This window comes from Dipodomys merriami, unplaced genomic scaffold (genome assembly GCF_024711535.1).
Source record: "Dipodomys merriami isolate MVZ:Mamm:240054 unplaced genomic scaffold, mDipMer1.0.p SCAF_9, whole genome shotgun sequence".
Classification (NCBI taxonomy): Eukaryota; Metazoa; Chordata; class Mammalia; order Rodentia; family Heteromyidae; genus Dipodomys; species Dipodomys merriami.
Genome location: NW_027206512.1, coordinates 10817828 through 10845211, shown reverse-complemented (window position 1 = coordinate 10845211; position 27384 = coordinate 10817828). Strand labels below are relative to the sequence as shown.

General features: G+C 39.8%; 1 protein-coding gene across 1 annotated transcript; it reads right to left on the bottom strand.

Annotated features, from left to right (window-relative positions):
• Window positions 1-1278: 1278 nt before the first annotated feature.
• On the bottom strand, window positions 1279-27384 carry Hsd17b11 (hydroxysteroid 17-beta dehydrogenase 11). The gene is made up of 7 exons (XM_070012914.1): window positions 26937-27384; window positions 23213-23320; window positions 19827-19958; window positions 18509-18615; window positions 13209-13346; window positions 6516-6632; window positions 1279-2011 (listed from the first exon to the last, which is right to left on the bottom strand). The coding sequence occupies exons 1-7, from the start codon at window positions 27144-27146 to the stop codon at window positions 1930-1932; spliced, it is 894 nt and encodes a 297-aa protein (XP_069869015.1). The 5' UTR covers window positions 27147-27384; the 3' UTR covers window positions 1279-1929.

The window sequence follows — 27384 nt, the reverse complement described above, 5'->3', positions numbered from 1 at the left end:
GTGACTGAGATGAATTTTTCTCATCTGACTATGAAGGGGGAACTTTTATTTTGCCAGTCCTGTTGCTTGTACTCAGGGCCTGGGCACTGTCCCTGAGCTTCTTTTGCTCAAGGCTAGCACTCTACCACTTGAGCCACAGTGCCACTTCTGGCTTTTTCTGTTTATGTGGTGCTGAGGAATCAAACCCAGGGCTTCATGCATGCCAGGCAAGCATTCTACCACTAAGCCACATTCCCAGTCCTCTTGTAATGTTTAATGTTAAAGTTTGTGAGAAAGCAATTTTTTCTTCTGTCAAAACCATTCTTTATTGACATTTTCTGGTACTGCTATTTCCTGGAATTAGTTGCTTCTTGACTTCAAACTGCAGTTATCAGCTGTGGTGTTTTTCTTTTTATCTTTCTGTCGTTGTACAAAGGTATTTCTCTATGTAGTTGTATGAAGGTTTTTCTTTTCAGCCATGTTTGTTACTAGCCAGTTGCATCTAGGGTATGAGTCTTTATCATTGGAGTTGAAGAATAGAAACCTCTTTAGTGGGCAATTTTTCACTGTCAGCTGGAGTGCTTTCTAACTTCCTTGTATTAGCCCATCACCCTGGTAACCAGTTGAGAATAAGATGTGAGCCTGACTCCTTGACAAAGAGGAGGGGCAGTTTGGGTTGAGATAAAAACTGAGCAGACAGCCCCACCTGGTGTGCCTGCGTAACTCTGGGGAGAGTGTCTATGCACCCTTCTGCACAGAAGTAAATTTTCTTGATGAGATTTCCTTTATTTGTTGTGTGTCTTTTATCTCCCTGAACCTCATAGCCAAGAAATTTCTAAAACAAGAACAAAAACATCTTTTTTTTTACATAATTGATTTAATTTGAAGGTTAGCCATTTTTGGGTTTGTGTGTGTGTGTGTGCGTGCGTGTGTGTGTGTGTGTGTGTGTGTGTGTGTGTGTGTGTGCGTGCGTGCGTGCGTGCGTGTGCGTGTGTGTGTGTGTGTGTGTGTGTGTGTGTGTGTGTTGTAAGGTTTGAACTTGGGGCCTGGATGCTGTACCTGAGCTCTCTTGCTCAAGGCTAGAGCTCTACCACTTGGAGCTACAGAGACACTTCTAGTTTTTGGGTGGTTAACTGGAGGTAAGAGTTTCATGGGGACTCTTCTGCTGGGGTTGGCTTTGAACTGTTACCCTCAGATGTCAGGTTCCTGAGCAGATAGGATTACAGGTATGAGCCATTGGCACCTGGTGGTTAGCCAGTTTTTTAAAAGACAAAAAGGAAAAAAAAAGGCAAGGCAAAATGTGGTTGGTTTCATTTATTATTGTTGCCATGGATAACTGCACCTCCTGACTGCTCCCACCATGCCTTTCTACTTGCCACATGTACCACCTATAGTTTCCTTGGGCTGAGCATTTGACTTTAGAATGTGAGGTATGTCTCAGGAAACATGGTGGCAATGTGCGGGATGAAATGTGTGGAACTCATGAAATTCACCATGAAATGCTACTAGATACAGCTAGAGAGCTTTCTATCTAGAGATGTACAACTTAACATTTCTGGTCGTGTTCAGAAGAGAACAGCAAACACAAATTACATAAAGTTAAAGTGCCATTCAAAATCATATATCCTAAGTAAACATCGATTGTACATAGTTTGCAAACCTTTAGATGAGGCACATATCTAGGCAATTATTGTCATAAAATTGTTTTTGTCTTCTTTCCTTATTTTCCATGTGAATAACTCTTAAGATATTTAGCTTACTGCGTAAAATTAGCTTTCAGCTAAAGAACCAGAAGTAATGAATGTTGTCAGAATCTCAAAATACAATATTAAAGGTAAGAGGATAATTAGGAAAATCAGAAGTTAAAACATTTAAATTCTGATTAACACTACATGAAATTGTCTTAAATCTGGTAAGTTAGTTTTCAAGAAAATAAGGCACTTTTTATCCTTAGGGTTTATATCCAATAACTGCATCAAACCTAATGTTGATCTTTTGTTTCAAAATTGCCAGGAAACGCTCAGGAAGGATCCTGAAAGAAAGATATGTAAAAATGAATAGAAAATTATTATGTTCATTTACAAAATATCTTCTTTTTGAAGATAGCAATAAAGTTGAAATAAAACAAAAAATAAACAAGAAAACAAAAAACCTCAAAACCTTTATAATATTTATAATTAACACATGCTAATGTTAAGTCCATTTTAGACATGATTACAAACTTTTACTCTGAATTTTGACTATAGTCTTCTCTATTAAATTCAGTTTCTTTTAAAATGAAAAGTAAGGAAGCTTCACTTTCTTAGGGTAGTAGTAACTCAAAGTTTACATTTGTTAGTGTAGTTATTTCCTGAACTCAGAGCCTATGTCTATTGCTTAGCTTTTTTACACAAAGCTGGAGCACTTCAACTTGAACCACACCTCAATTTGTAGCTTTTTTGCTGGTTAGTTGGAGATAAGAGTTTCTTAGATTTTTCTGCCCAGGCTAGCTTCAAACCCAACCTCCTTGGTAGCTATGATTATAGATGTGAGCTATGGGTGCTCAGTGACAAAGGTCATTTGAAATATAGACTACCTAGCTATATTTGTTTTTTAAATGTGCTTCTCCACTTTTTTCAAGAGATTAGTTGAAAATTAGTTGGAATGAATAGTTGAATGCTAAAGATTTAAAAAAGGAAACGCCATTGGAAAGCAAGTAAAAGTGAGAGCTAATTTTATAATTCCGAATGTCATTTAAATGTTCCACTGAAAAACCGAGGAAATAGAACTGCTAACTGAAAATGTAGACCATGCACCTGTGTTTTGAGCATAATGTGGAATAAATCAACTAGCCTTTAGGTTTAAATAACTCACAAATAAATGGAATAATTAATGCCTACCTCACAAGTGTTCTTTGTAAGAATACTTTATTCCTTATAGGAATCTATGTATTCATATAAAAGATCTTAAACTGTGATGGACATGTAGCAGATCCTATCTCTTTTCCCAATCTATACTTAAGAATTAAGTATAAATTTAGGATCTGGGTGCTATGGCCCATGCTTGTTATCCTAGATACTCAGGAGGCTGAGGTCTGAGGATCACAGTTCAAAGCCAGTTCAGGCAAGAAAGTCCATGAGACTCTTATCTCCAATTAACTATCAAAAATTTTGGAAATGGAGCTGTGTCTCAAGTGGTAGAACACTATCCTCGAGCAAAAAAAAAAACACCCCAGGGACAGCATCTAGGCTATGAGTTCAAGCCCTAGGACAGGCAAAAAAGAAAGAAGGAAAAGAAAAAAAAAGATTTGTCATATTCCAGTGAGAGAAAATCTACAGAATATGTAAGTCAGTGTCATGACCCACAGAGATTTAGCAGTCTGCATTAAAATAGGATTTGGTAATGCACACTCACCAATGAGAGTAGTAGTAGTGGTAGTAATAGTGAATGGTGGTGAGATGTTAATCGTACTATCTCAATGACTCCTCTCTCAGCTCATTTTTTTTTTCCGTTTATCTTTTTTTTTATTGTGAAAATACTATACAGAGGGGTTACAATTACATGGGCAAGATAATGAGTACATTTCTTATCAAGCATTGTAGCCTCCTCCTTTGTTTCCCCTTCCCATCCTATCCTCCCTGCCCCCCTGTTCCCCCCAGCCCTCCCCCCCAACCAAAGTTGTAAAGTTCATTTTCGACATAACGACTTGTACGTCTCATTGTTGCAATGGGTCCACCTGTGTCCCTATTTAAACAATTTGTTTTTTCCTTACTCAGCTCATTTTACAGTTGAAGAAGCTGAGCATCAAAGATGTTGTGTAACTCATCTTCATTCACGTTGCAAGAACATCTAACTCCAGAGACCACACTGAGTCTCCATGTTAAAAGGCTAGGAATTTGAACCAGGTGCTGGTGCCTAGTTACTCAGGAGGCTAAGATCTGAGGATCTTCCAGCCCCAACAGAATAGCCCATTAAGATTCTTATCTCTAATTAACTAGCAAAAGACCAGTACAGGAGATGTGGCTTAACTGGTAGAGCAACAGCCTTGAGTAAAAAAGCCATGCCAAAGAGTAAGCCCTTGAGTTCAAGTCCCAGTACACACACACACACACACACACACACACACACACACACACACACACACACACACACACACACACACACACACACACACACACACACACACACACACACACACACACACACACACACACACACACACACACACACACAGAGTCTAGGGATTAGAATTCATCTATTCAATTGGCAAACATTTTGATGTGTCCTATATGTCAGCCACTCTTTATAAAACACTGGCCAAGTTCTTTCTCTGGAGGATGATAATCTTCAGGGCTGTCAAAGCTAAATGCTTGCTTACGCCATGTGTCATGGAAAATGTTAAAACTTTACAGGTTTTGCCAGGTGCCAGTGGCTCAGGCCTGTAATCCTAACAACTCAGAAGGCTGAGATCTGAAGATCAGGGTTCCAGGTTAGCCTGGGCATAAAAGTCCATGAGACTCTTATCGCCAATAAACTACTAAAAAAAAAAAAAAAAAAAAAGCTGGAAGTGGAGTTGGGCCTCAAGTGGTAGAGAGAGAGCCTTGAACACTGAAGCTCAGGGATAGTTCCCAGGTCCTGAGTTCAAGCCCCAGGACCAACAAAAAGTAAAAAAAAAAAGAAACTTGTCAGGTTTTAACTCTTTTCTCATCAAGGACACCCTGGAGATTCAGATTCATTACCTAAACCTTCCAGTCATATTCAACTTTGGTTCTATTAAAGGATTGGCAAGCCTGACACATGCCATACTTTGGATCTCGTGACTTATTATTATTACTTTTTTGTGATTATAGTTCTGTAAATCTTTGGACTGTTGGTGGCAGATACCTGTTAAAATAGAAACTTCAGAGTTGCAACTCAAATACATTAATATCTGTAGACTTCACAAGTGATTCAGATCCCAATTCAGGCAATCTTGAGTCTCAGCACCGGCAGCAAGAGACTTTTTGTCCTCATCCCTCTCTTTCCACTCATTAACTGGACCAACCTCAGCAGCACAGTTTTCCCAGGCAAGCCATGGTAAAGGTTTCTTTAAATTGCTGGGTTTCCAAGTCTTGGCTGTGTATTAGAATCATGTGGAGAGTTCCTAAACCTCTTAAAGCCCAGCCATAGGCCACACCAATTAAATAAGACCCTTGAGAATCAGTCTGAGTGTAAGTATTTTTTTATGTTGTTGTTGCAACCAGGATTTGAACTCTGGGCCTTGCACTTGTACCAAGCTTGGCTTGCTTGTTTGGTTCTGTATCTCTTGAGCCATGCCTCCAGTCCTGTTTTTTGATGTTATTTTAGAGATTTGAGTCTCATGGAATGTTCTGCCCAGGCTGGTTTTAAATCTCAATCCTCTGGGCTTTAGTCTCCTGATTAGTGGGGATTATCTGCACCAGGCTACATCTGCATTTTCAAAACCTTTCAGGTAATTGCAATATTCATCAAAGGAAGTGTTTCTGAGATTTTATAAAGCATACAGTCATTGTGGTGATCTTCTGTACATGCAAATTTTTACTAAGATCTGGAGAATCTGTGTTTCTAAGCAACTCCCCAGAGATAGTGATGCTAAAAAAACCCATGGGCCTCAATGGAAGGAGTTAGGCTCAATGATAAGGTCAAATAGCAACTCCTATATTGCAGTGTGGTTTTCCACATAGTGAATGAGTACTTAGAATTGAATTCACTTTCTTACAAATCCACAATGGAAAAACACTTTAAAATGATCACTTATAGGGCTGGGAAGATGGCTCAGCAGTAGAGTGCTTGCCTTACATGCATGAGGCCCTGGGTTCCATTCCTCAGCACCACAAAGCAGAAAAAGCCGGAAGTGGTGCTGTGGCTGAAGAGCTGCGAGACAGTGCCTAGGCCCAGAGGTCAAGCCCCACAACTGACCAAAAAAAAAAAAGTCACTTATAATAATTTATTCACAAGACAACAGTTCCAGAAATACGCAAATTTCACTATTGTTGTTTTCCTTACAAAGACTTTAAGAAAACATGAAAATGGTTTACCAATATCATTACCACACACTCTGAGTGTGTGTGTGTGTGTGTGTGTGTGTGTGTGTGTGTGTGTGTGTGTGTGTGTGTGTGTGTGTGTGTGTACACACATGCATGCATGCAGTACTGCGGTTTGAACTCAGAGCCTGGGTAGTGCTGTCTCTTACAATTTTTTTCACTCCATTTTTTCACTCAAGGCTGGCTTTCTGCCACTTGACCCTCAACTCCACTTCAGGCTTTTTGGTTGTTAATTGGAGATAAGACTCTCGTGATCTTTCCTGTGGATAAGACTCTCGTGATCTTTCCTGCTCTTGCTGACTTCGTACCGTGATTCCTAGTAGCTAGGATTACAGATGTGAGGCACAGACAATGGGTGAACACATGTATTTAAAACATTCTGGCATGTTAGTTGGAGAGTTCAAGTGGTAATGTGACCCAACTCTGAGGACCTGAGTTCAACTTACAGTGTAATAGCCATTTGCTTTTATACTAACAAATTTATCCATCACTTACCTTTCCAGTGCCGTTAAAATGAGTATAGAAGATGGAACAAAAATCATTTTCTGCTCAGTCAGGATTCCATTCATGAGCTTGCTGACAACTTCCTCAGGTTCCAGGGTGGGTCCTAAGCTGAAATCAGAGGCAGTCTTTAGAAACAGAAACCCTCTGAGATTGTGCAGGGGGTGGGGGGGTGGGGTGGGGGGTGGGGGGGCGCACGGCGGCTCACTGCAAGGAAAGGAACCCACTGCAAGACTTGAAGCTTAGCTCATCTGCAGCAGGCAGTCCCTTACAGATGCCTAGAGAGAGCAGCACTTAATTATGAGTATCAGCAAGCACAATCTCTATAACGTTACTCTGTGCTGCTTAGTCTATGTAGGTTGTCGCACTGAAGTTGTACAACAACCTAAAGCACTTGATCTATGATCCTTATTTTACAAATGAGGATTATGGAAGTAACTAGGATTCAGAAATGATTTAGCTAGATTAGGGAAAGTTCATTTTTGAACCTTCATTTGACTTGGGCACAATTACACAAATTTTATTAGATATACAGTGAAGTATCCAAGTAAATAAAATGTAATCGCTATGTGTCTGGCTTTTGGACTTTTATCCTACCTGGAAGCTCCAGATTTATTAGGTCTTGATTTATTGGTCAGCCTCCTGACCTCATTCTATGTGACAACCGCCCTATATAATCACCCAGGCATATGTACCACAGATTAGTAGGTGGTCCCCAAAGCATGGCTTCTTAAAATCTAGATGTTAAAGCTCGATGCTGGTGGCTCATACTTGCAAGCCTCACTACTCTGGAGGCTGAAATCTGGAGGATCTTTGTTTAAAGCCAGTCCTGGTAGAAAAGTCTTTCAGGTTCCATTTCCAATTAACCAGCAAAAAGGCAAAGCGAGCAAGCAAAAGAGACCCTGACTTCAAACCTCAGTACTGTCGAAAGAAAGAAAAGAAAGAAAGAAAGAGAAAGAGATAGAGAAGAGAGAGAGAGAGAGAGAGAGAGAGAGAGAGAGAGAGAGAGAGAGAGAGAGAGAGAGAGAGAGAGAGAGAGAGAGAGAGAGAAGAATAAAGAAGGATAGAAAAAAAGAAGACACAAACAAGATAGGCAGGTATGGACACCTGGGAAGATGAGCCCAGAGACTGAAAGATGCTGTGCCTTGCTAAGCATTTCAGAGTCTCATTCTGGCTACCAGCCTCCATGATCCCAGACTCCTTGTAATCCATAACATCTGAGTACATGAATGGTGCAGCACACTCTGTCAGCATGGAGGCCCTGCTACCCTGCCAAGCAGAAGCTACTTCAGTGCCTGAATTTTTTACCTTGTACCCAGTCTACCTGATGTTCTGAGTCCCTTTCAGAGACTTTCTATTTCCAATATAATGGCTGGCCAATATAGTTTTATTTATTTATTTATGCAAATAAATTGTCTAAAGGGGTTTCATTGTGACATTTCCTTGCATGCACAAGGTATCCTGGTCAAACTCACCTCCCTCTTTCAATCCTTCTCCTCCTTGTGCCCCACCCCACCTGCCTCACCCTCTACTTTAAACAATTCATTATTTCATTATTCTACCTTCATACATGTCTACCAAATACTTCACAATATTATTGGTTCAAAAATACCAAAGGGTAAACTGGGTGCTGGTGACTCACGCTTGTAATCAATCCTAGCTACTCAGGAGGCTGAAATTGGAGGATCCCGGTTCAAAGCCAGCCCCAGCAAGAAGGTCTATGAGACTCTTATCTCCAATTAACCACCAGAAAACTAGAAGTGGAGCTGTGGCTCAAAGTGGTAGAGCACCAGTCTTGAACATAAAGCTTGGGGACAGTGCCCAGGTCCTAAGTTCAAGCCAATGACTGACAAAAACAAAACAAACAAAAGGTATTCAGAAGAGTAAGAAAACCAAATTTCTTGGTAGAATAAAATGTACAAAAACGTCACTAAAGCTGGGCGCTGGTGGCTCACGCCTGTAATCCTAGCTACTCAGGAGGCTGAGATCTGAGGATCACGGTTCAAAGCCAGCCCGGGCAGGAAAGACCATGAGACTCCTATCTCCAATAAACCGCCAGTGGCGCTGTAGCTCAAGTGGTAGAGCCCTCGCCTTGAGCTGAAGAGCTGAGGGACAGCACTCAGGCCCAGAGTTCAAGCCCCATAACCGACAAAAAAAAAAACAAAAAACAAAAAAAAGTCACTAATTAGCAATGTTTTCCCCCTAACCTTCTAATGTCAATGAAACTAAACAAATGTTCCATGGAGTTTGTAGAAACCGTACAGAAGCCATTTAATCAAGGGGGGGGGGCAGGATGGTACCTGTGGGAGCCAGGGATACTGGGGGTAGAAGAGCAGGGATTGTTTTCACTTTGGAAGCACAGTCTGCTTCTCTATCTTGTCTCCTGCTTACTTGACCATCTAAGTAGCTGAGTAATTTGGGGGGAAATATTCGACTCATTTTGCATTTCTTAGTCTGAAATTGGGGTAAGGTGATGGAATGATGGTAACAACAGGATCTCTAGAGGACAGCAATGCCAGTTTGGTTCCATTTGCTGATTTTCATGGTCTCCCAATATGGCTGGTTTTAAGCTACCCTAGTGACATTGCTGAATGATTGCAAGCCAGTGCTCATGGGCAGAGGGTAGGATGGTAACATGGAAGCAAACAGTTACATTATACACCATTTACACCATTGTTGTATAGTATGTGATAAAACTCCCCCTCCCCCAATCTACTAACATAAGAATACATGTTTTTCTCAAAAACGCCTGGGTGCCAGTGGCTCACATCTGTCATCCTAGCTACTCAGGAGGCTGAGATCTGGGAATTGCAGTTTGGAATTTTGAAGGTAGTCCAGGCAGGCAAGTTTGTGAGACTCGTACCAAATTAACCAGCAAAAAGCAAAAGTGGAGCTGTGGCTCGAATGCTAAATCACAAGCCTTGAGCAGAAAAGGCAAGTGAACATATGAGGCCCTGAGTTCAAGCCTTAATACTTGTACCAAACAAACAAACAAACAAACACACAAACAAAAATCCTCGCAAGACATCACAGTTCAAATTTAGCCATTTGAAGGTTGCTTTGATTCTCTTCACTCAGAAATCTGGTTCTGTGTATCTTGGTCTAAAGTTCTGCTATGCTGTTTATGGGCATAACTCTTACCTATGAAAGAGGAATAGGAACATCTCTCTTAAAATACTGTAAAGTTGGGCTGGAAGGTAACTCAGTGGTAGAGCACTTGCCTTGCATGCATGAGGCCCTGGGTTCGATTCCCCAGCACCACATAAGCAAAAAAAAAGCCAGAAGTGGTGTTGTGGCTCAAGTGGTAGAGCGCTAGCCTTGAGCTGAAGAGCTGCAGTGCCCAGACTCAGAGTTCAGGCCCATGACTGGAATCCCCCCCTCCCCCAAAAAATACTGTAAAGTTGTCTGGGTGCTGGTAAGTCACGCCTGTAATCTTAGCTACTCAGGAGGCTGAGATCTGAGGATCACGGTTCAAAGCCAACCCAGGCAGGAAAGTCTTGAAGACTCATCTCCAATTTACTATCTGAAAACCAGAAGTGGAGCTGTGTCCTAAGTGGTAGGGCACTAGCCTTGAGCACAAAAAGCTCAGGGACAGCATCTAGGCCCTGGATTGAATTCCAGAACTCTCTCTCTCTCTCTCACACACACACACACGCACACGCACACACACACACACGTTCAATTAGGATATACGTTCTTCCCTCTAATTAAAAGTACCAAATTTATGTATTTGAACCAACTTCATCTTTAGTATGCCCTCTACCATCAGCTTTGCCAGGACAGGTTTGGATTGCTATGATTAAGCAAGAATTAGCTTCTAGTCACACTTTTAGTTTCCTAATTATTTCTTAATTGTACTGGCAAAGTTTTGCCAAAAGATGGCGATCTTGCCTTGCAGCCTTGTCCAGGGACTAGGTTAAACATTCAAGCATGTAATATATAATTGAATATAATGTAGTCATTATATCCAATATACATTATATAAAAAATGAGCTATGTGGGGCTGGGAAGGTGGCTCAGTGGTAGAGTGCTTGCCTTGCATGCATGAGGCCCTGGATTCGATTCCTCAGCACCACATAAGCAAAAAGAAAAAAGCCGGAAGTGGCACTGTGGCTCAAATGGTAGAGCACTAGCCTTGAGCTGAAGAGCTGAGGGACAGTGCCCAGGCCCAGAGTTCAGGCCCCACAACTGGACCCCACCCCCCAAAAAAATGAGCTATGTAACTTTCGGGTATGGATGGAGAGAACAAAGGAAGGGGTAACATTGACCAAGAAGCATTGTATTCATAACCTGACTTATGGAATTGTAACCCCTTTGTACAACTCCTTAATAACAACAATTATAACTAATTTTAAAAACAGTCAACTATAATTTTAAAACAGTTTGACTTTAACAACAGAAACAATAACAAGAGAACCTACTATTGCTCAAGTGGCCAAACTCAATATTCCTCATCAATATTAAATACATTTTACCAAGAACAGCTAAACTGGACGAAAGAGGGATGAAGTTTGAAAGGGCAGAATGAAGATAAAACAGCAAATCTTAACAATACAATAGAACAAGGGGTTAAAAAAAAGCACAGTTCAAGTCAGTATGTGAATTTAGTAGGATATAAATTTTAAATCAGTGAGAGAAATAATGTATTATTGTAAGAAAACTCATTATTTGTGCAAAGCAATTAAACTATACCATAACCTTATTTCTTTAATTAAAATAAATTTGGGTAGAAAGAATAGTTTGATGTAAAAGTGTAATAATAAAATACCTACTAAAGGGAGGCAGTAGCTCAAGCCAGTTATTCTAGCTACTCTGGAGGCTGAGATCAGGAAGATGATAGTTCAAGGCCAGTACTCCAAAACTGAGCTACATCATTATCCCTTCTAGGAGCAGAAGATCACATCTCAAGCAATAAAAATCTGGACACTAGTACACACCTGTCATCCCAAGTACACAGAAAGCATAAATAGGAGGCTCACATTCTAGGCTTACCTGAGCAAAAATGAGACACTACTTGAAAAATAAAAGCCAAGTGGTCATGATTCAAGTGATATTGCACCTCCCTACAAAAGCAGGGTCCTGAGTTTAAACTCCAGTACTGATAAAAAAATTACTAAAAGGGCAGGTGATATAGTGCTACTAGAAATAAAATAGATATAGAAATATCTGAGCCACAAATATTTACAACTTGGAAATATTGCATCTGATTCAGTATTGCCTCCTTACAAATCTTCCTAAAGAAAACATTTACCCAAATGTGAAAACAGCATATACAAAGATGTTCATTACAGCTCTGCTTTACTAAAAATGAAGAAAATTGAAGAGCTGAAGGTGTGGTTCAGCAGAAGAGCACTTACCTAGCAAATAGGAGGACTTGATTTCAAACTCAATACAACCAAAAAATGAATAAGGTAAAAACATGGAAAGTTGAAACAACACTAAAATTATCACTTGAGGCACTATTTTTCTATAACCAATATAGTTTATAATAAAGATCTATATTCGACAACCATGAAAAGATACCCAGAATAATATGTACTGTCAATTATTTCTGAATTCACTGATATGAACAGATGATCAGGTGATAATGCTCAGAAAACCCAGCAGTTTACTGTTGCCAGAACTTCATATGTAATATATGCTCATTATTTGAAATTAGACTTTCATTTTTTAATATACATGGATATATACAAGTGTTTCTATCAAAATGTTAAAGAGTAGTTTCCACCAGACTCAGTTTGAAAAGAAATGTATTTAATTTTCCCCCACAATGTTGCAATTTGGTTTTTTAAAAGCATGCTTATGGTTATAAAGACATTAAAGCTAGTTCCAAAGAGAAGAAATGTTAAACAGTATTCTCAGAACTGATTCTGTATAATTTTTATGTTTTTAAACAAGGCAAGAGTTTGGTCTAGAACATGTTTTAGAGGAGGTCTCTCTTTTGTATGTGTGTGTACGTGTGTGTGTGCGTGCATGCGTGCGTGCGTGTGTGTGTGTGCGTGTGTGTGTGTGTGTGTGTGTGTGTGTGTGTGTGTGTGTGTGTGTGTGTGTGCAGGTCCTGAGGCTCCGAACTCAGGGCCTGGGTGTTGTTCCAGAGTGTTTTCACTCAAGGCTAACCCTCTACCACTTGAGCCATAGCTCCCTTTTTTTTTTTTTTTTGGTAGTTGATTAAAGATAAGAATTTCATGGACTTTCCTGCCCAGGCTGGTTTTGAACAGCTTAGCTTCCTGAGTAGCTAGAATGACAGAGGTGAGTCACTAGCACCTGGCTTAGAGGATAATTTCTAAATGACCCAAGCAATACTTTGTCACTCTGTAGTCTGGTTATCTCTCAGAGACTCCCAGACCCCCTTTTCACCACTCTATTACCTCCACTATACCAATAAACCATCATCTGTGTGGGTGAGGATTTTACCTTTGTCTCCAACACTCCTGGAGACATAAATACATCTTTGAGTCTAAGAACCACTGCTTGGGAAAGAACAAGGATTAGCGACTGCATCTGTGCCATTCGTATTTACGTTTGTAGTCACTCTCTCCTTTGTTTCCTCACCTGTTTTCTCATAATCTCATAGAAACTGAAAGCAAAGTAAATGAAAGGCATTGAATGCCAGGTGTTTTGGGCTTTCAACTACTTAGGAAAACCACAGCTACCGGATCCTTTTGTCTCCATGCAGTCCCTACTTACCTGGTCCTTGGGTTCTTGATAAAGCCAGTGTTTATGAAATTAGGACAGAGACATGTTGTTTTGATTCCAGGTCTTCCTAATGCAGCCACTTCATCAGTCAAAGCTCTATGAAATCCAACGGCAGCAAACTTGCTTGAGCTGCAACAGAGAATTTACAAACTAACTGTAGCACTCTGACCAGTCTGTTCATTCCACACACATACTTTCTCATTGCTAAGTGTGGGCCCCTGACCAGCAGCAGGGTGGGCATCTCAGGCTAAGTGCACAGCTACTGAATCAGGGGCCACACTGCATTAGATCTTCAGTGTCAATCCAGGCATATTAATAGCTGAAGACAAAGGACATGCAAGAGTCATTACATCAGAGTGACTCATCAGAGTCAGAATCTGGTGTGATGGATGCGGGGCTAGGAACATGGGCAATGTTTTCATTGTTGCTCCTTCCATTAAACCCAATGCTATTGTCAGCTGTCCATTATTTATTATAAAATGTGCATGCAATTTACTAGAAAATACTCCCAGATAAACCCCTCTTCTTTCTATAAGTTTCAGCTTGTCTTCCTTCAAGACTTTTTCTAAGCCCTCCTTTACATTATTTTCTAATGATTTTGTGCTCTGTTAAAATCTAATGCTAATGACTCAGTTTGGCTGTTTGGACACTTGTAATTGCCATACTTAAAAACTGATTATTTGAGCTGACAAAATATATTAGCTAGGTAATTTTGTTCTTTTGTTTAAGAAAAAATACTGATAACCGGCTGCTGGTAGTTTGTGACTAATCCTAGCTACTCAAGAGACTGATATCTGTAGATATCAAAAGCTAGCCCAGTCAAAGCTAGCGCAGTCAGGAAAGTCTGTGAGACTTTTATCTCTAATACCAAAAAAAAGGGGGGGGGGCTGGGAAGGTGGTTCAGTGGTAGAGTGCTTGCCTTGCATGCATGAGGCCCTTGGTTCGATTCCTCAGCACCACATAAGCAAAAAGAAAAAAGCCGGAAGTGGCACTGTGGCTCAAATGGTAGAGCACTAGCCTTGAGCTGAAGAGCTGAGGGACAGTGCCCAGGCCCAGAGTTCAGGCCCCATGACCGGACCCCCCCCCAAAAAAGCAAAAAAAGGCCGAAAGAACAGAAAACAAAATTTAAAAAAAAATGGAGCTGTAGTTTAAGTGATAGAGTGCTAGCCTTGAGTTGCAAAAGCTCAAGAACAGCACCCAGGACCTGTGTTCAAGCCCAGTGACTGCATATGCACACACATGCACATACAAACATACACAAGATACTGGTGAAAAATATACTTGGTAAACAGCAAATTTTCTTTTTAGAGTAGAATCTTGCATTTTGCACATTCATCATTAAATGTGTTGTGTTCCAATTCCCAAGAGAAACTGAACTTATTTTTCCATGATAGCTGATCAGAATTGTAATAGATTTTATTGCTGTTGGGATTCAAGGCTGAGGGATGGATTGTACAGAAAAAAATAATTCTATGTTTCCCTCATTTCATTGTAACCAAAAGGTGCTGCAACATTTATGACCAGTGTCACAGAAGCAAAGTATTCTGGAAGCTAAGAGGAGAGGTGGGACCACACTGTTTTGTTTGAACACAGGGAATGGGAATGAAACATAAAACCAACAGGCATCTTCCTGTTACTCAACACCTGCACAATTTCAGATTCTGTGCCAAATGCATTACACTATATATGAACCTTATGACAATTAATAGCCCATTGTATGGATGAGGAAAATGAACTCTAGAAGAGTTGACTAACTTGCCTAAGATTATAAAAACAGCGATTGAATTAATCTTCACAATGTCATCATTCATAATAATCCTATGCTGGAAATAACCCAAATATTCACAAACAGCATAGAAAAATAGCTGAGTGCTGGTGGTTCACACCTGTAATCATAGCTACTCAGGAGGTCTGAGGATTATGGTTCAAAGCCAGCTTGGACTGGGAAGTCTGTGAGATTCTTATCTCCAATTAGCCACTGGAAAATTGGAAGTATCACTATGGCTCAAAGTGGCAGAGCACTAGCCTTGAGCATAAAGAGCTCAGGGACAGTACTCAGGCCCTGAATTCAAGCCCCATGGCGGACAAAAAAAAAAAAAGGAAAAAATAGGTTATTGTTGAGTCACACAAAACCAGACTCCACTGTAATGAAAATGATCAAACAATAGTTCACAATTACATCATGGATAAACCTCACAAATGCAGTGTAGTCCATGTATAGAAAAATAGCAAACAGGCACATTGATTTGTGGTGTCACAAGTCAAGATTGTGGTTACCTTTGAAAAGGAAGGGGGAGATGAGTGGTAGACACTGTCCCCAATCTAGGATCTGGTAATGTTTGTTTATTTTTTTTTTACCTGCCTGGCAGTAAAACAAATGCATCTACTTGGTATACCCAAGATTTCTTCTTTTCAGGCCATGTGTATTGTGCTTTGAAAGACAATGTTTACACTTAAATAGCTGTGTCTCCTAAACTGCCCAGCTGTAATAGCATCTGATAAACAATGCTGACTGCTGGTGGAAGTCTTTGGCATGTTTCTTCCAAGTCCTACCACTGATCAGATGTTTAGTAAGAACCAGAGCCAAATGAAGAAGATAACTGTCAGGCTAGGATCACAGATGGCCAAGAGAACTGTGGTCTCCAGAAGGGAGTTCTGGGAGTACTAGAAACCACAAATCTGTTGCTAAGTTTGAAGAGTACAAACCCCTGGGGTAGTTATATCCTTTCCTGCTATATCAAATGACAACTTGGTGTAGATTTTCAAAGCTTTTCCTCTTCTCAAGCTATTTTACTGCCACCTGCAGTAAAATATAATTCAAGATGTAATTCAAGTCTAAAAATGACCAGAATGAGAGAACAATTGTGTAGTGTACAATCTCTACAACTGTGTGTCATCCCTACTCTGACAGTAATTAGTGAGAACCATATTTCTGCCCAAAGCTCCATCACTAACAGTGTGTGTGCGTGTGTGTGTGTGTGTGTGTGTGTGTGTGTATGTGTGTGTTAGTTACACAAAGTAGTCTCTCTTTGTTATTATTAAGGAACACTCATTGGCACAGAATCAATTCAGAGCCCCAAGAACTACTGTTTAACATGAAAAAGGAGGAGGGCCTGCTGGACCCACTGGTGGCTCACACCTGTAATCCTAGGTACTCAGAAGGCTGAGATCTGAGGATGGTGGTTTGAAGCCAGCCCAGGCAGGAAAGTCTCTGAGTCTCTTATCTTTAACATAAAAAAGCCAGAAGTGGAGCGTGATTCAAGTGGTAGAATGCAAGCCTTGAGCAAAAAAGCTAAAGGACAACAGTGCCCAGGCTCTGTGTTCAAGCTCCAGTTCCACCTTTCCTTCTCATCTTGCCACCAAAAGGAGGGGAAAGCAGGCAATCGTCCCCCCATCTTGCTAGATGTAAATCCTCCATTTACCTCAGAGCCTAGTAACAAGATTAGGGGTGGCAGGAAAGTGGAATGTGGTGGAGTAGCCCTGCAGGTAGCATACCTGAAACTACCTTTCATCAGGAAGCAAAGTAAAGGAAGTATAGCCACATTAGCTGTATACTGTTTGAGCTAATCCCCTAACTTAAGCTGGCTCTGTGCAATGTGATACAATGGTTCTGTTCTAGGATTGGCTCACCACTTTGTCATCTTCTTTTAAATTTGAAATTTCAATCTAAGTTTATATTCATTGTTAAAAACATTAGAAAACAAATCTATAATCTGAAGGAAAAATAAAGAAAACACAGATGAATACAAAGAACAAAATAAAAATCAAATAAAAAATCAATTGTTGGAGGGCAATGAACTTTAAAAAACAAGAAGTAGTTATTCTTATGAATGGCAACTGAAGTTTTTGTTTTGTTTTCAGTTCCCAGTGTCTTGTGCATGAGTGATCTGTGGCTGAGCTGTATCACTAGCCTATATGAACAACTTCTTGGACTGGGGATGTGATTCAGTTAATAAAGTGCCTGCCTACCAAGTACAAGGCCCTGAGTTCAAACCTCAGTATTGGGGGTGGAGGGAGGGAGGAAAGAGTCATTTCTTTATTATGGTTAGAAAATTGAACTCCAAGCCTTGGGCTTGCTAGATAGGTACTCTACCACTTAAGCCAGGCCCAAAATCCTTTTGGTGTTTTATTCAGATAGAGTCTTGGGGCTTTTCCCAAGCTGGTCTTGAACCTTTATCTTCTGGTCTCCACTTTCTAACAATATGAGCTTACAGGCAAGCACCACTTCAGCCAGCCACAAATCTGATCCTTACAGTACAGTGTAGCACACCATTACCATGAACTAAATACATGTTATGGCAAATTCTCCACTTACTATAACAATAGGGTTTCCAAAAATGGAAAGCCATTACATTTTTTAAAGTAAAAAACAATTTAATTATTTGGATGCTTTCTTTGTTTAGAATCCCAGATAAATATTCTCACTCATTCTCCCTCTTTTTCATTGTGTTTTCTTTCTGGAAAAATTTTACTTGGATAGTTATATCCCAAGTAATTAATTAATATTGATCATGTAAATGATTAATATAAATTTTTTAGCGATACAAAAATACCAGCCTTGTTTTATAATTCCTTGCTGTTGAAAAGGATGAGAAATGAGTTAAGATGTTTGTCTGCAATTGCATAAATTCCCACAGCCACCTCTAGAACAGTATTATTTTTTTTTTTCTTTCTTTTTTTTTTTTGGTGCTAGTACTAGGGCTTAGACTCAGGGTCTAGATATGGTCCTTTAGCTTTTATGATCAAAGCTAGCACTCTACCACTTAAGTTTTTTTTTTTTTTTTTTTTGGGTCCGGTCATGGGACCTGAACTCTGGGCCTGGGCGCTGTCCCTCAGTTCTTCAGCTCAAGGCTAGCGCTCTACCACTTGAGCCACAGCGCCACTTCCGGCTTTTTTCCTTTCGCTTATGTGGTGCTGAGGAATCGAACCCAGGGCCTCTGGCATGCAAGGCAAGCGCTCTGCCACTGAGCCAACTTCCCAGCCCCCACCACTTAAGTTTTATGTCTTGCGTTTTGGTGGTTAATTGGAGATTAGAATGTCAAGGACTTTATTGCCTTAGGTGGCTTCAAACCTTGATCTTCAGAACTCAGCCTCCCAAGTAGCTATGATTACAGGTGTGAGCCACTGGTTTCTAGCAATTATGTTGCTTTAAAAGAGATTTGATGCAACGCCTTGCATATCAGTGATTTTAGGCTATTGACACGATAAAGATAGTCTCCTTTAGATAGAGTAAGAAATCCCACATGAGTTAAGCATAGGAACCAATACCAGTAAGTGTGGAACTCACATACCAATAAGCCAGCAGGAAGGGAACGGTGGTGTGGCCTGCTGCTGATGCCACAGTGACAATATGGCCATAGTTGTTCTTCATCATCACTGGGAGAAATGCCTTAGTAGTCTAGAAATAGTTTTCATTGAAAGAGAAAAACAAATCTTTTTTATGATCCACAGGACCCCTGGGAATATTTTATAACACAAGTATATTAAAAAACTTTGCTTTTGGTCTGAATGAAAAAAATCTAAATTGCCAAGTGTGTCCTCATAAGGCAATTAGGTAGGATGCTCACATTAAAAACACAAATGATGAAACACAATGATGTCTTCTACCAACTCATGTGTTAAATAAGGAGAACAAACTAGAGTCACAGGAGAATTTATACTTAATGTGAAATTATTAAAAAAAACAGTTTGCTCATAGTATCATACTATGGAAGTGAAGGGCAATCTCATGATTCATGGACTAAACATTGACCCCCTATGCAGAAGCAAATACAAGCATGTCTTTCTTTTTTGTAATTTTTTTTTATTTTATATTTTGTCAGTCATGGGGCTTGAACTCTGGGCCTGAGGCGCTGTCCCTGTGCTCTTCAGCTCAAGGCTAGTGCTCTACCACTTGAGCCATAACGCCACTTCCAGGTCTTTCATTTTAACAAACATAAAAGTACAAAGATAAAGACAAGTGTGGTAAGTGTCTACATGCAATCCCAGCATTTAGGCTGAAGCAGGAGAGTGTGAGTTTGTGAGTTCAAGGCTGGCCTATCCCGTATAGTTCTAGGCCAGCTTGAGCTACATAATAGGACCCTGTCTCAATTCTTCCTCACTCCCCAGACAATACAATTTTAGGACGAATAATAGTAAGTTAGTTTATTATTATTCACTTCATTATTAGTATTATTAAATTTGGGGAGCAAGGCAATTGGCAGAATTGGTCGTAGCATGAAAAAAAATAATTCTTTGTAGAATGTTTTCCCTGGAAACTTTAGGACTGACTTAATACTTTCATATATGTGCTGAAGCACCTTTTAAACTTAATCTTTGGGGTTTTCAAAGTGTTTTTGTTTTTTGGGTGTTTTTGGTCATGGGACTTGAACTCTGTGACTGGGCACTGATCCTGAGCTCTTCAGCTCAAGACAAGCACTCTATCATTTGAGCCACAACGCCACTTCCAGTTTTCTGGTGGTTTATTGGAGATAAGAGTCTCATGGACTTTCGTGCTCTGCTGGCTTTGAAGCACAATCCTCAGATCTCAGTCTCCTGCATAGCTAGGATTACAGGTGGGAGCCACCAGCACCCTGCTTAAAGTGTTTTTGTGGAAGGAATCATGCTTACCCAGAAATGTGCAAGAACATTGACTTCAAAGGTCTTTTCAATCTGAGGGTCTTGTGTGGCAAACAAATCCGATGTGTAGACTACACCAGCATTGTTTACCAAAATACTAACATCTCCAACATCTGCCTTCACCTTTAAAATAAAACCAGAAAACTACATTCACAAAGAGGCAGGCACGTAGGTTTGCATGTAATGACCCTTAAATGCATATATATTTTTCTACTAGATGTAGTAGGAAAAGTAGTTTTGTCTTTGTGTTGACATGAAGAAAAAAGCACACTCTTTTAATTTTAAGTACTTACTGTCCAAAGCAACTCTGCCAACCAGTATACCAGTTAGACATTTTCTTTTTTCTTTTTTTTGGGTCCGGTTGTGGGGCCTGAACTCTGGGCCTGGGCGCTGTCCTCAGCTCTTCAACTCAAGGCTAGCACTCCACCACTTGAGCCACAGTACCACTTCCAGATTTTTTTCTTTTTGCTTATATGGTGCTAGGGAATCGAACCCAGGGCCTCATACATGCAAGGCAAGCGCTCTACCACTGAGCCAACTTCCCAGCCCCCAGTTAGACATTTTCTTTTGAAACTTAGTTAAGACAAAGTTGATGTTTCTCTATTGATTATAGCTCAAAAGACCTCTGCCTAAGCAGCATTTATTTTTGAAGCACTATTTAAAAAGGCAAGTCTAGAAGAGTCCAATTTATGGGCAATTTCAGGGACTACTCTGGAGAACTGACTATACTGGAGGCTGGCCACACATTTTATATGTATACATATATATACATATATGTGTATATATATATACACACACACATATATGTACACATGTATATATATATACATGTATACATATACACACACACATATATATATACATGTATACATATACACACATACATACACACACATATATATATATATATATATATATATATATATATATATATATATATAAATGATTATAGGCACTGTCCCTGAGATTTTCACTCAAGGATAATGTTCTACCACTTTGAGCCACTTCCAGTTTTCTGGGGGTTAATTGGAGATAAGAGTCTCACAGAATTTCCTTTCTGGGCTGGCTTTGAATGGTGATCTTTGGATCTCAGCCTCCTGAGTAGCTAGGATTACAGGCCACCGCTGTCCAGCTTTTATATTTATATCTTCATAATCACTTTGTCTTACTGGTCACCAGTCATTTTCCTACATTCCTAATGAAGGGAGGGGTAGTTTGGGGTGTCTTAGGCCAGCCTTGAGTTCTTGCTCTATCACTATTGAAACAAAACTATTGAGCCTTTCAAAACTTCAATTACTCCTTTTAAAATAGAGGGAAAGGGGCTGGGAAGGTGGCTCAGTGGTAGAGTGCTTGCCTTGCATGCATGAGGCCCTGCATTCGGTTCCTCAGTACCACATAAGCAGAAAAAGCTGGAAGTGGTGCTTGGCTCAAGTGGTAGAGCACTAGCCTTGAGCTGAAGAGCTGAGGGACAGTGCCCAGGCCCAGAGTTCAGGCTCCATGACTGACAAAAAAAAATAATGAAATAAAATAGAGTAACATAACTTGCTTGTGAGTTATTGTGGGAACAAATGAAATGATATAATGGAACTCTCTCTATGCCTTATAAATTGCTATGACTATTATTATTGTGTATCATATTATTATTTGTTATTATGTTATACTGAGGATTAAACTAGGGTCTTGCACTTGCTAGGACAGTGCTCTACCACTTGAGCTACACCTTCAACCCTGTATTATTATACACTTCATTCCTATGTATGAAGTACATGTTTGAAGTTTTTTTTTTGTGGTACTGGATTTGAACTTAAAGCCTCATGCTTGTCTGGCTTTCTTGCTCATACCTGGTACTAAACCACTCTAACCTTACACTTTTGCTGTTTATTTTTTGGGAGATGGTGTCTAGTAAACTTTTTTTAACTGGGGCTGACCTTGAATTGAGATCCTCTGCATCTCAGTCTTCTGAGTAGCTTGGATTTATAGGCATGAATTACCCATTTCACCTTCAAGGCTCATCTTCGGTTACTTAATATAGGAACTTAAGTATGAGATAAATAAAATCTTAAAGTATTTGTATATTTTCCTAATATATGTTGTGTGTGGTATAGATGTGTTTTTATAATTACTTATTTTGGTATTAATCAAAAGGAAGAACATTCAAGAAATTATGTGGTCACATGGGAGAACTTTTTATTTTGTGTGCCAGTACTAGGACTTGAACCAATAAGGTTCAGCTTGCTCTGAGCTTTTTCACTCAAGGTGTGTCCTCTATCACTTGAGCCACAACTCCACTTCTGGCTTTTTTCTGGTTCAGTGGAGATAAGAGTCTAAGGATTTTTCTGCCATGTTGGCTTTAAACCTCGATCCTCAGATCTCAGCTTCCTGAGTAGGTAGGATTACAGGCATGAGCCATGGGTACCTAGACTGGGAGGGTTTATATATGCTGATAGGCTAAATTTCAAAGGCTACTACAACTATCATAGGAAAAATGCTTTCAACTGAAAAAGAATAAGCAAGAGAACAGAGCCTTCTGCCCAAAACAATAGAAGGCATTCTTTGAACTGTGAAGAATATTTGCACTGTTCAGGACACTCACAGAAACTTGATGCTTAAGCTGTCCTTTTTACTTTTTCTCTTTCTTTCTTTCTTTCGTCCTTTCATTCGTTTGTTCTTTCATTCATTCATTCATTCTTTCTTTCTTTTCTTTTTTTGTCAGTCATGGGGTTTGAATTCAGGGCTTGGGTACTGTCCCTGAGCTCTTTCACTTCAGGCTAGTACTCTACTACTTTGAGCCATAGCTCAAAGTGGTTAATTGGAGATAAGAGTCTCATGGACTTTCCTTCCCTGGCTAGTTTCAAATTGCAATCCTCAGATCTCAGCCTCCTGAGTAGCTAGGATGACAAGCATGAGCCACCAGCACTCAGCTTGTACTTTTTTATTTTTTAATGTTACAACGTAGTCATATACTTTCTGATATATATTCTGCTCTAAGTAAATCCTAACTAGTAGTAGAAGTGTCATTATCTAAAACACTGCTGCTGGATGCTGCAAATGTAAGAACTTACAACACAGGTACTCAACTGTATCAGAATCATGAGTGAAGATGCCAGGTTGGTAAACATATAAATTCCTGAGTCCTGTTCTCATGCTGACTGTGAGTAGAGCTCAAGGGTATATATTTCAAAAAGCTTCCTGGAAGGATCTGGAATATACCATGATCTGCAAATCTTAGTTCTAAATCTGGTCTACTATTAGCCAGCTACTGGGAGAAAAAAAAATCACAATATTTGCCAATTACTTTATATCATGAACAGACTTGATCTTCAAAATACTTCCTAGTGCTAACAGATGTGATTCTAGATGAATGCAAAAATTCTCACCTTTTTTGCAGAGCTGTAAATCTCTTCCCGGTTACTGCAGTCTACTACGTACGAATAAGCCTGGGCCCCAAGTTTCCTGCATTGGGCAGCAGTTTCCTCGATGCCATGCTAGAAAAAGCAACAAAAGGCAAGAGACCAACAGGTGACCTATTGCAATTGGGAAGGTTATAATCCCAGGCAAAAGGGGAAGTTTTAAAACTGAATTCATTGCACCTGATAAAGAGCTCGCTATCTGGTCCTTAACGTTTTCCAATCACTTCTAGCAAGTTCTGTTCCTACCAACCTGGCACCACCATATGACCTCTTACTGGGATTACCACAATGGTGTCTTAACCTGTTTGTTGTTCCTTCCAACTGTCCTTAACACTTTGTTCTTCAGCTGGAGGCTGCAGGATCCTTCTCAATAGAAAATGAGTCAAACCCTCCATTGCTTTCCCAAGAGGAGATACCAGGTTCAAACAATAGGTACATCTCTAGACCAGCACTGTCCCAGAGAAATGTAATGTGAACTACATATCTAATTTAAATTTTAAAAAATGATATTTGTATTATCTGTAAGTTGTTGTACAAAGGAGTTATCAGTTAACAAATCAATTCATAAGTACAGTGCATCTTGAGAGATGTCCCTCCTTTCATCATTCTTCCCTGTCAACTCCTCCCCTAATTTAACCTTTCCTTATATAAAAATAACTGTATATGCATAAAAATGTATATAGAGAGCTGGTACTAGGGCTTGAACTCATGGCCTGGGCATTGTCCCATAGCTCTTTTGCTAAAGGCTAGAACTTTATACACAAACCACAGCTCCACTTCTAGCTTTATGCTAGTTAGTTGGGAATAAGAAATCTCACAGATATTCCTGCCTGGCTTGGCCTGGCTTTGAACTGTGATTTGAGCTCAGATCTCTTTCTGCTAAGCAAGGATTATAGGTATGAGCCACTGTTGCCTGGCTAGAAAAGTAAGATTTAACTTAGTATATTTTCTCTGAATTACCTGAACAATTTGTCTCTTAGGTACCTTCACCTATTTTATCATGAGATAACTTGTGGATATTTGTACTAATTCCTGGGTATTTGTACTAAAAACATATGAATGTCAAAGGTCAAAACATGTCATAGTTAACAAGAAATGGTTCAGACATGGGGAATTGAAAGCATTATTTCCACATTGATTGTACCACATAAATTCAGACAAATAAAGCACAACATATTATGTCAAACTCTTCTAATGGTTTTCTGCTTTACTTTTTATTGTTCCAACAGGCCCTAATTTGGGGGTATGTGTACCACAGGTAACACTGAACTAAGTTGACATTATGATGGTTGATTCAAGTGTGGAAAGTCAAGAAAAGGCTGAATGCTATTACCCACAGCTCATGAATCAGAGTGAATCAGGGTCAGGCTGAACTTAGCATCACAAAATAGGCAGCAAAATCTGAACAGATTCATGGCCAACAGTTTCTACATAACAATGGGCAATGTCTACAATCCTGCGGATTTGACGAACTATTCAACTGATCCTTTTATTTACCCTGTATGTTAAAATCATTGTCATTTTAGCAAATTAAATATGATATTCTACATTCGTTTTTCATGCTAACTTGTCAAAAACAAGTGGGCTACAGACATCATACCTTAGCTCAGATTCGCCATATTTCAAAGGCTCACCAGCCACAAGTGACCAGTGGCTACTCCCTGGCTCTGTATTTGACAGCTCTGTTTATTTCTCTCTGTTCCCTCACATTGTGCCAGGTATTGCATTTGCTGAGCACTCGCCACAGAGCATAGGACTCCCTGTGTTCTCAGCATCTGATGTTGACTCAACAGTCCCTATCTTTTTTTATTGTAGTGCGGAGGATAGAACCCAGAGCCTTGCTTGCTGGGCAAATGTTCACCAATGAGCTACATCTGAAGCCTCTAATGTCTCTATCTTGTTTATTTTATCTTTTTTAATGAGGCCTTCTCTAGACACTTGTATGAAATAGTCAACCCAGCCCTCCCCACCACATACAACCCTATCTCCTTTCAAGTATTATTTATTTTTCTTTTATACTTAACAGCATCCAATAATTATATTATTATGCAGTATGACTTATTCACTGTCTTTGGTCCATGCAGCAGCTGTTTGTTTTTTTTTTTCTTTTCTGCTGTATCCATATTGTGTGGTAGAAAGTAAATGCTTGATAAGTATTTGTTGGATACATGAACATCATTTCAGATCAGAGAAATTTTGTGCTAATCAACCCTAGGCACTGATGGGGAACCATGAACTTCCTTCCTCTTTGTCAAAGAAGAACAATAACTAGCAAACTAGTGTGTTTACCATATGCCTCACAAGGCTAAATCATCTCATGCATTAGCTCCTATCATTTTCCTGATTTTTGAAGGGACAGTTATATTACCCATTGTTTCTGAAAACTAAAGTTCTGAGAATGTGACTAAGTCTTTAAGCTAAGAAATGACTAAGACTCTAAGCATTTATGTCTGGCCAAACTTCCAAGGTAGACCACAGCCCGAGGCCTATAAGCCCTCTTGTTATCTTTCACTGCCCTATTGGTTACTTATAAACTATTTTCTGAGCCAGGCATTTGTGGTGCAAACCTGTAATCCTAGCTACTTGGGAGGCTGAGGTCTGAGGATGGCTGTTGGAAGCCAGTCAGCACAGTAAAGTCTAGGAAACTCTTATCTCCATTAAACTACTCAGAAAAAGCCAGAAGTGGAGCTGTGAGCAAAAACTCAGGAAGAGAAGCTGGCTTGGGAGTTCAAGCCTAGGACTGGAACCAAAAATAACAAAAACAACAACATATTTTCTGTGCTGGATTTAGGGCCCCTTCTATTTTCTATCTGATCCTAGTGTCTAGGTTGTTAATAATTAGTACTTGCTGCTTATAATCTTCATTAACTATCCCTTGGGCTACACTTATTTAACCTCAGGTACTTAAATTCTTGTTTACAGAATTAGATGTTGGCTAGTATGCAATCAATAGTGTTTCAACAGTGCCTCCCAGAAACCTTTGTTCATCTGTCAAAGGTCAAACAAAATGTTCTATTTTAGGGCTTTCTCTTTCCCTAAGCCCACACTTTTGCTTGTCCTGGGGAAAAATTTAATTGAAAATTATTTCTTTCTTCCTTCCTTTCTCTTTCTTTCTTTCTTTCTTTCTTTCTTTCTTTCTTTCTTTCTTTCTTTCTTTCTCTCTCTCTCTCTCTCTTCCTTCCTTCCTTCCTTCCTTTCTCTTCCTTTTTTTCCTTCCTTCCTGCCTTTCTAAAAAAAATATTTTCACTAAAAGGTGATTCGCAAAAATTTCTCTTGGCAGTCATCACAGCAGAATAATATTGTTTTCTGTTGGATATAATCTTTTAAACCATTTAATTCAGTTACTGCAAATAGGACACCGTAGGTGACTATTTTTTCCGCATGATCTAGATAGACGGAGTAAAATCAGGATGGGGAAAGATTAAAAATGATTTTCAAGGCAAAAGTTCTGGATGAATGTACAATGTTACATGGTGACCGGCAGAAGCGGAGAATGGAGTCTCCTCTCCATCTACTCATCCTGTGATCCTAAAGAGATTAATTAATTCATCTTTCCCTGCCTGGAATGGCAAAAGTAACAGTCTTATGCTTTCTTTAAGACGACACGGTAAAGGGTGGCTGATGATAAAATGTAGCCATATAGCCCTAAGTTTAAACGTACCAGAAAGGAAAGCATGGAAAGTGCTATTACCTTATTGATATCCCAGAGAATCAATTTGGCCTTAAGTTTGGCAAATTCGTAGGCAGTCAGTCTTCCAATTCCATGTCCAGCTCCAGTGATGAGCACTATTTCTCCGGTGACTGATTTTTTCTTCTTCGGGAGAAAAAGCTTGATGAGTGACTCCAAGATGCAGATGATGAGCAAGGGCAGAAGGAGGAGGGAGTTCAGGAAGACTTTCATTCTTCCGGCGAGCCTCAGCTCCGTTTTCCTTCTTTACCGACCCTCGCAGTTGCTTCTGAGAGTGGGTTGAACAAACAGCGGTTCAAGGAAAAGATCCGCTCAACCCCTAGGAGAAAAAAAACAACTCTGAAACCTTTCCTTCCGCTGGGCCGGGCTTTGTTAGGTTTTCTTCAATTGGCTGCGGCTGCAGTGCAGAGCAACCGACCGCTCGCTGGTTCAGAGAGCTGGGAGGGACAAA

Bases quoted from the DNA above. Each gene is read 5' to 3' on its own strand.
- Hsd17b11 (XM_070012914.1), bottom strand. From the start codon at position 27,146: ATGAAAGTCTTCCTGAACTCCCTCCTCCTTCTGCCCTTGCTCATCATC. The intron at 23,321-26,936 runs GTAATAGCACTT...TGCTTTTTCTAG, and splicing joins TTCTCTGGGATATCAATAAG to CATGGCATCGAGGAAACTGC. The intron at 2,012-6,515 runs GTAAGTGATGGA...TCTTTCTTTCAG, and splicing joins ATTTTAACGGCACTGGAAAG to GATCCTTCCTGAGCGTTTCC.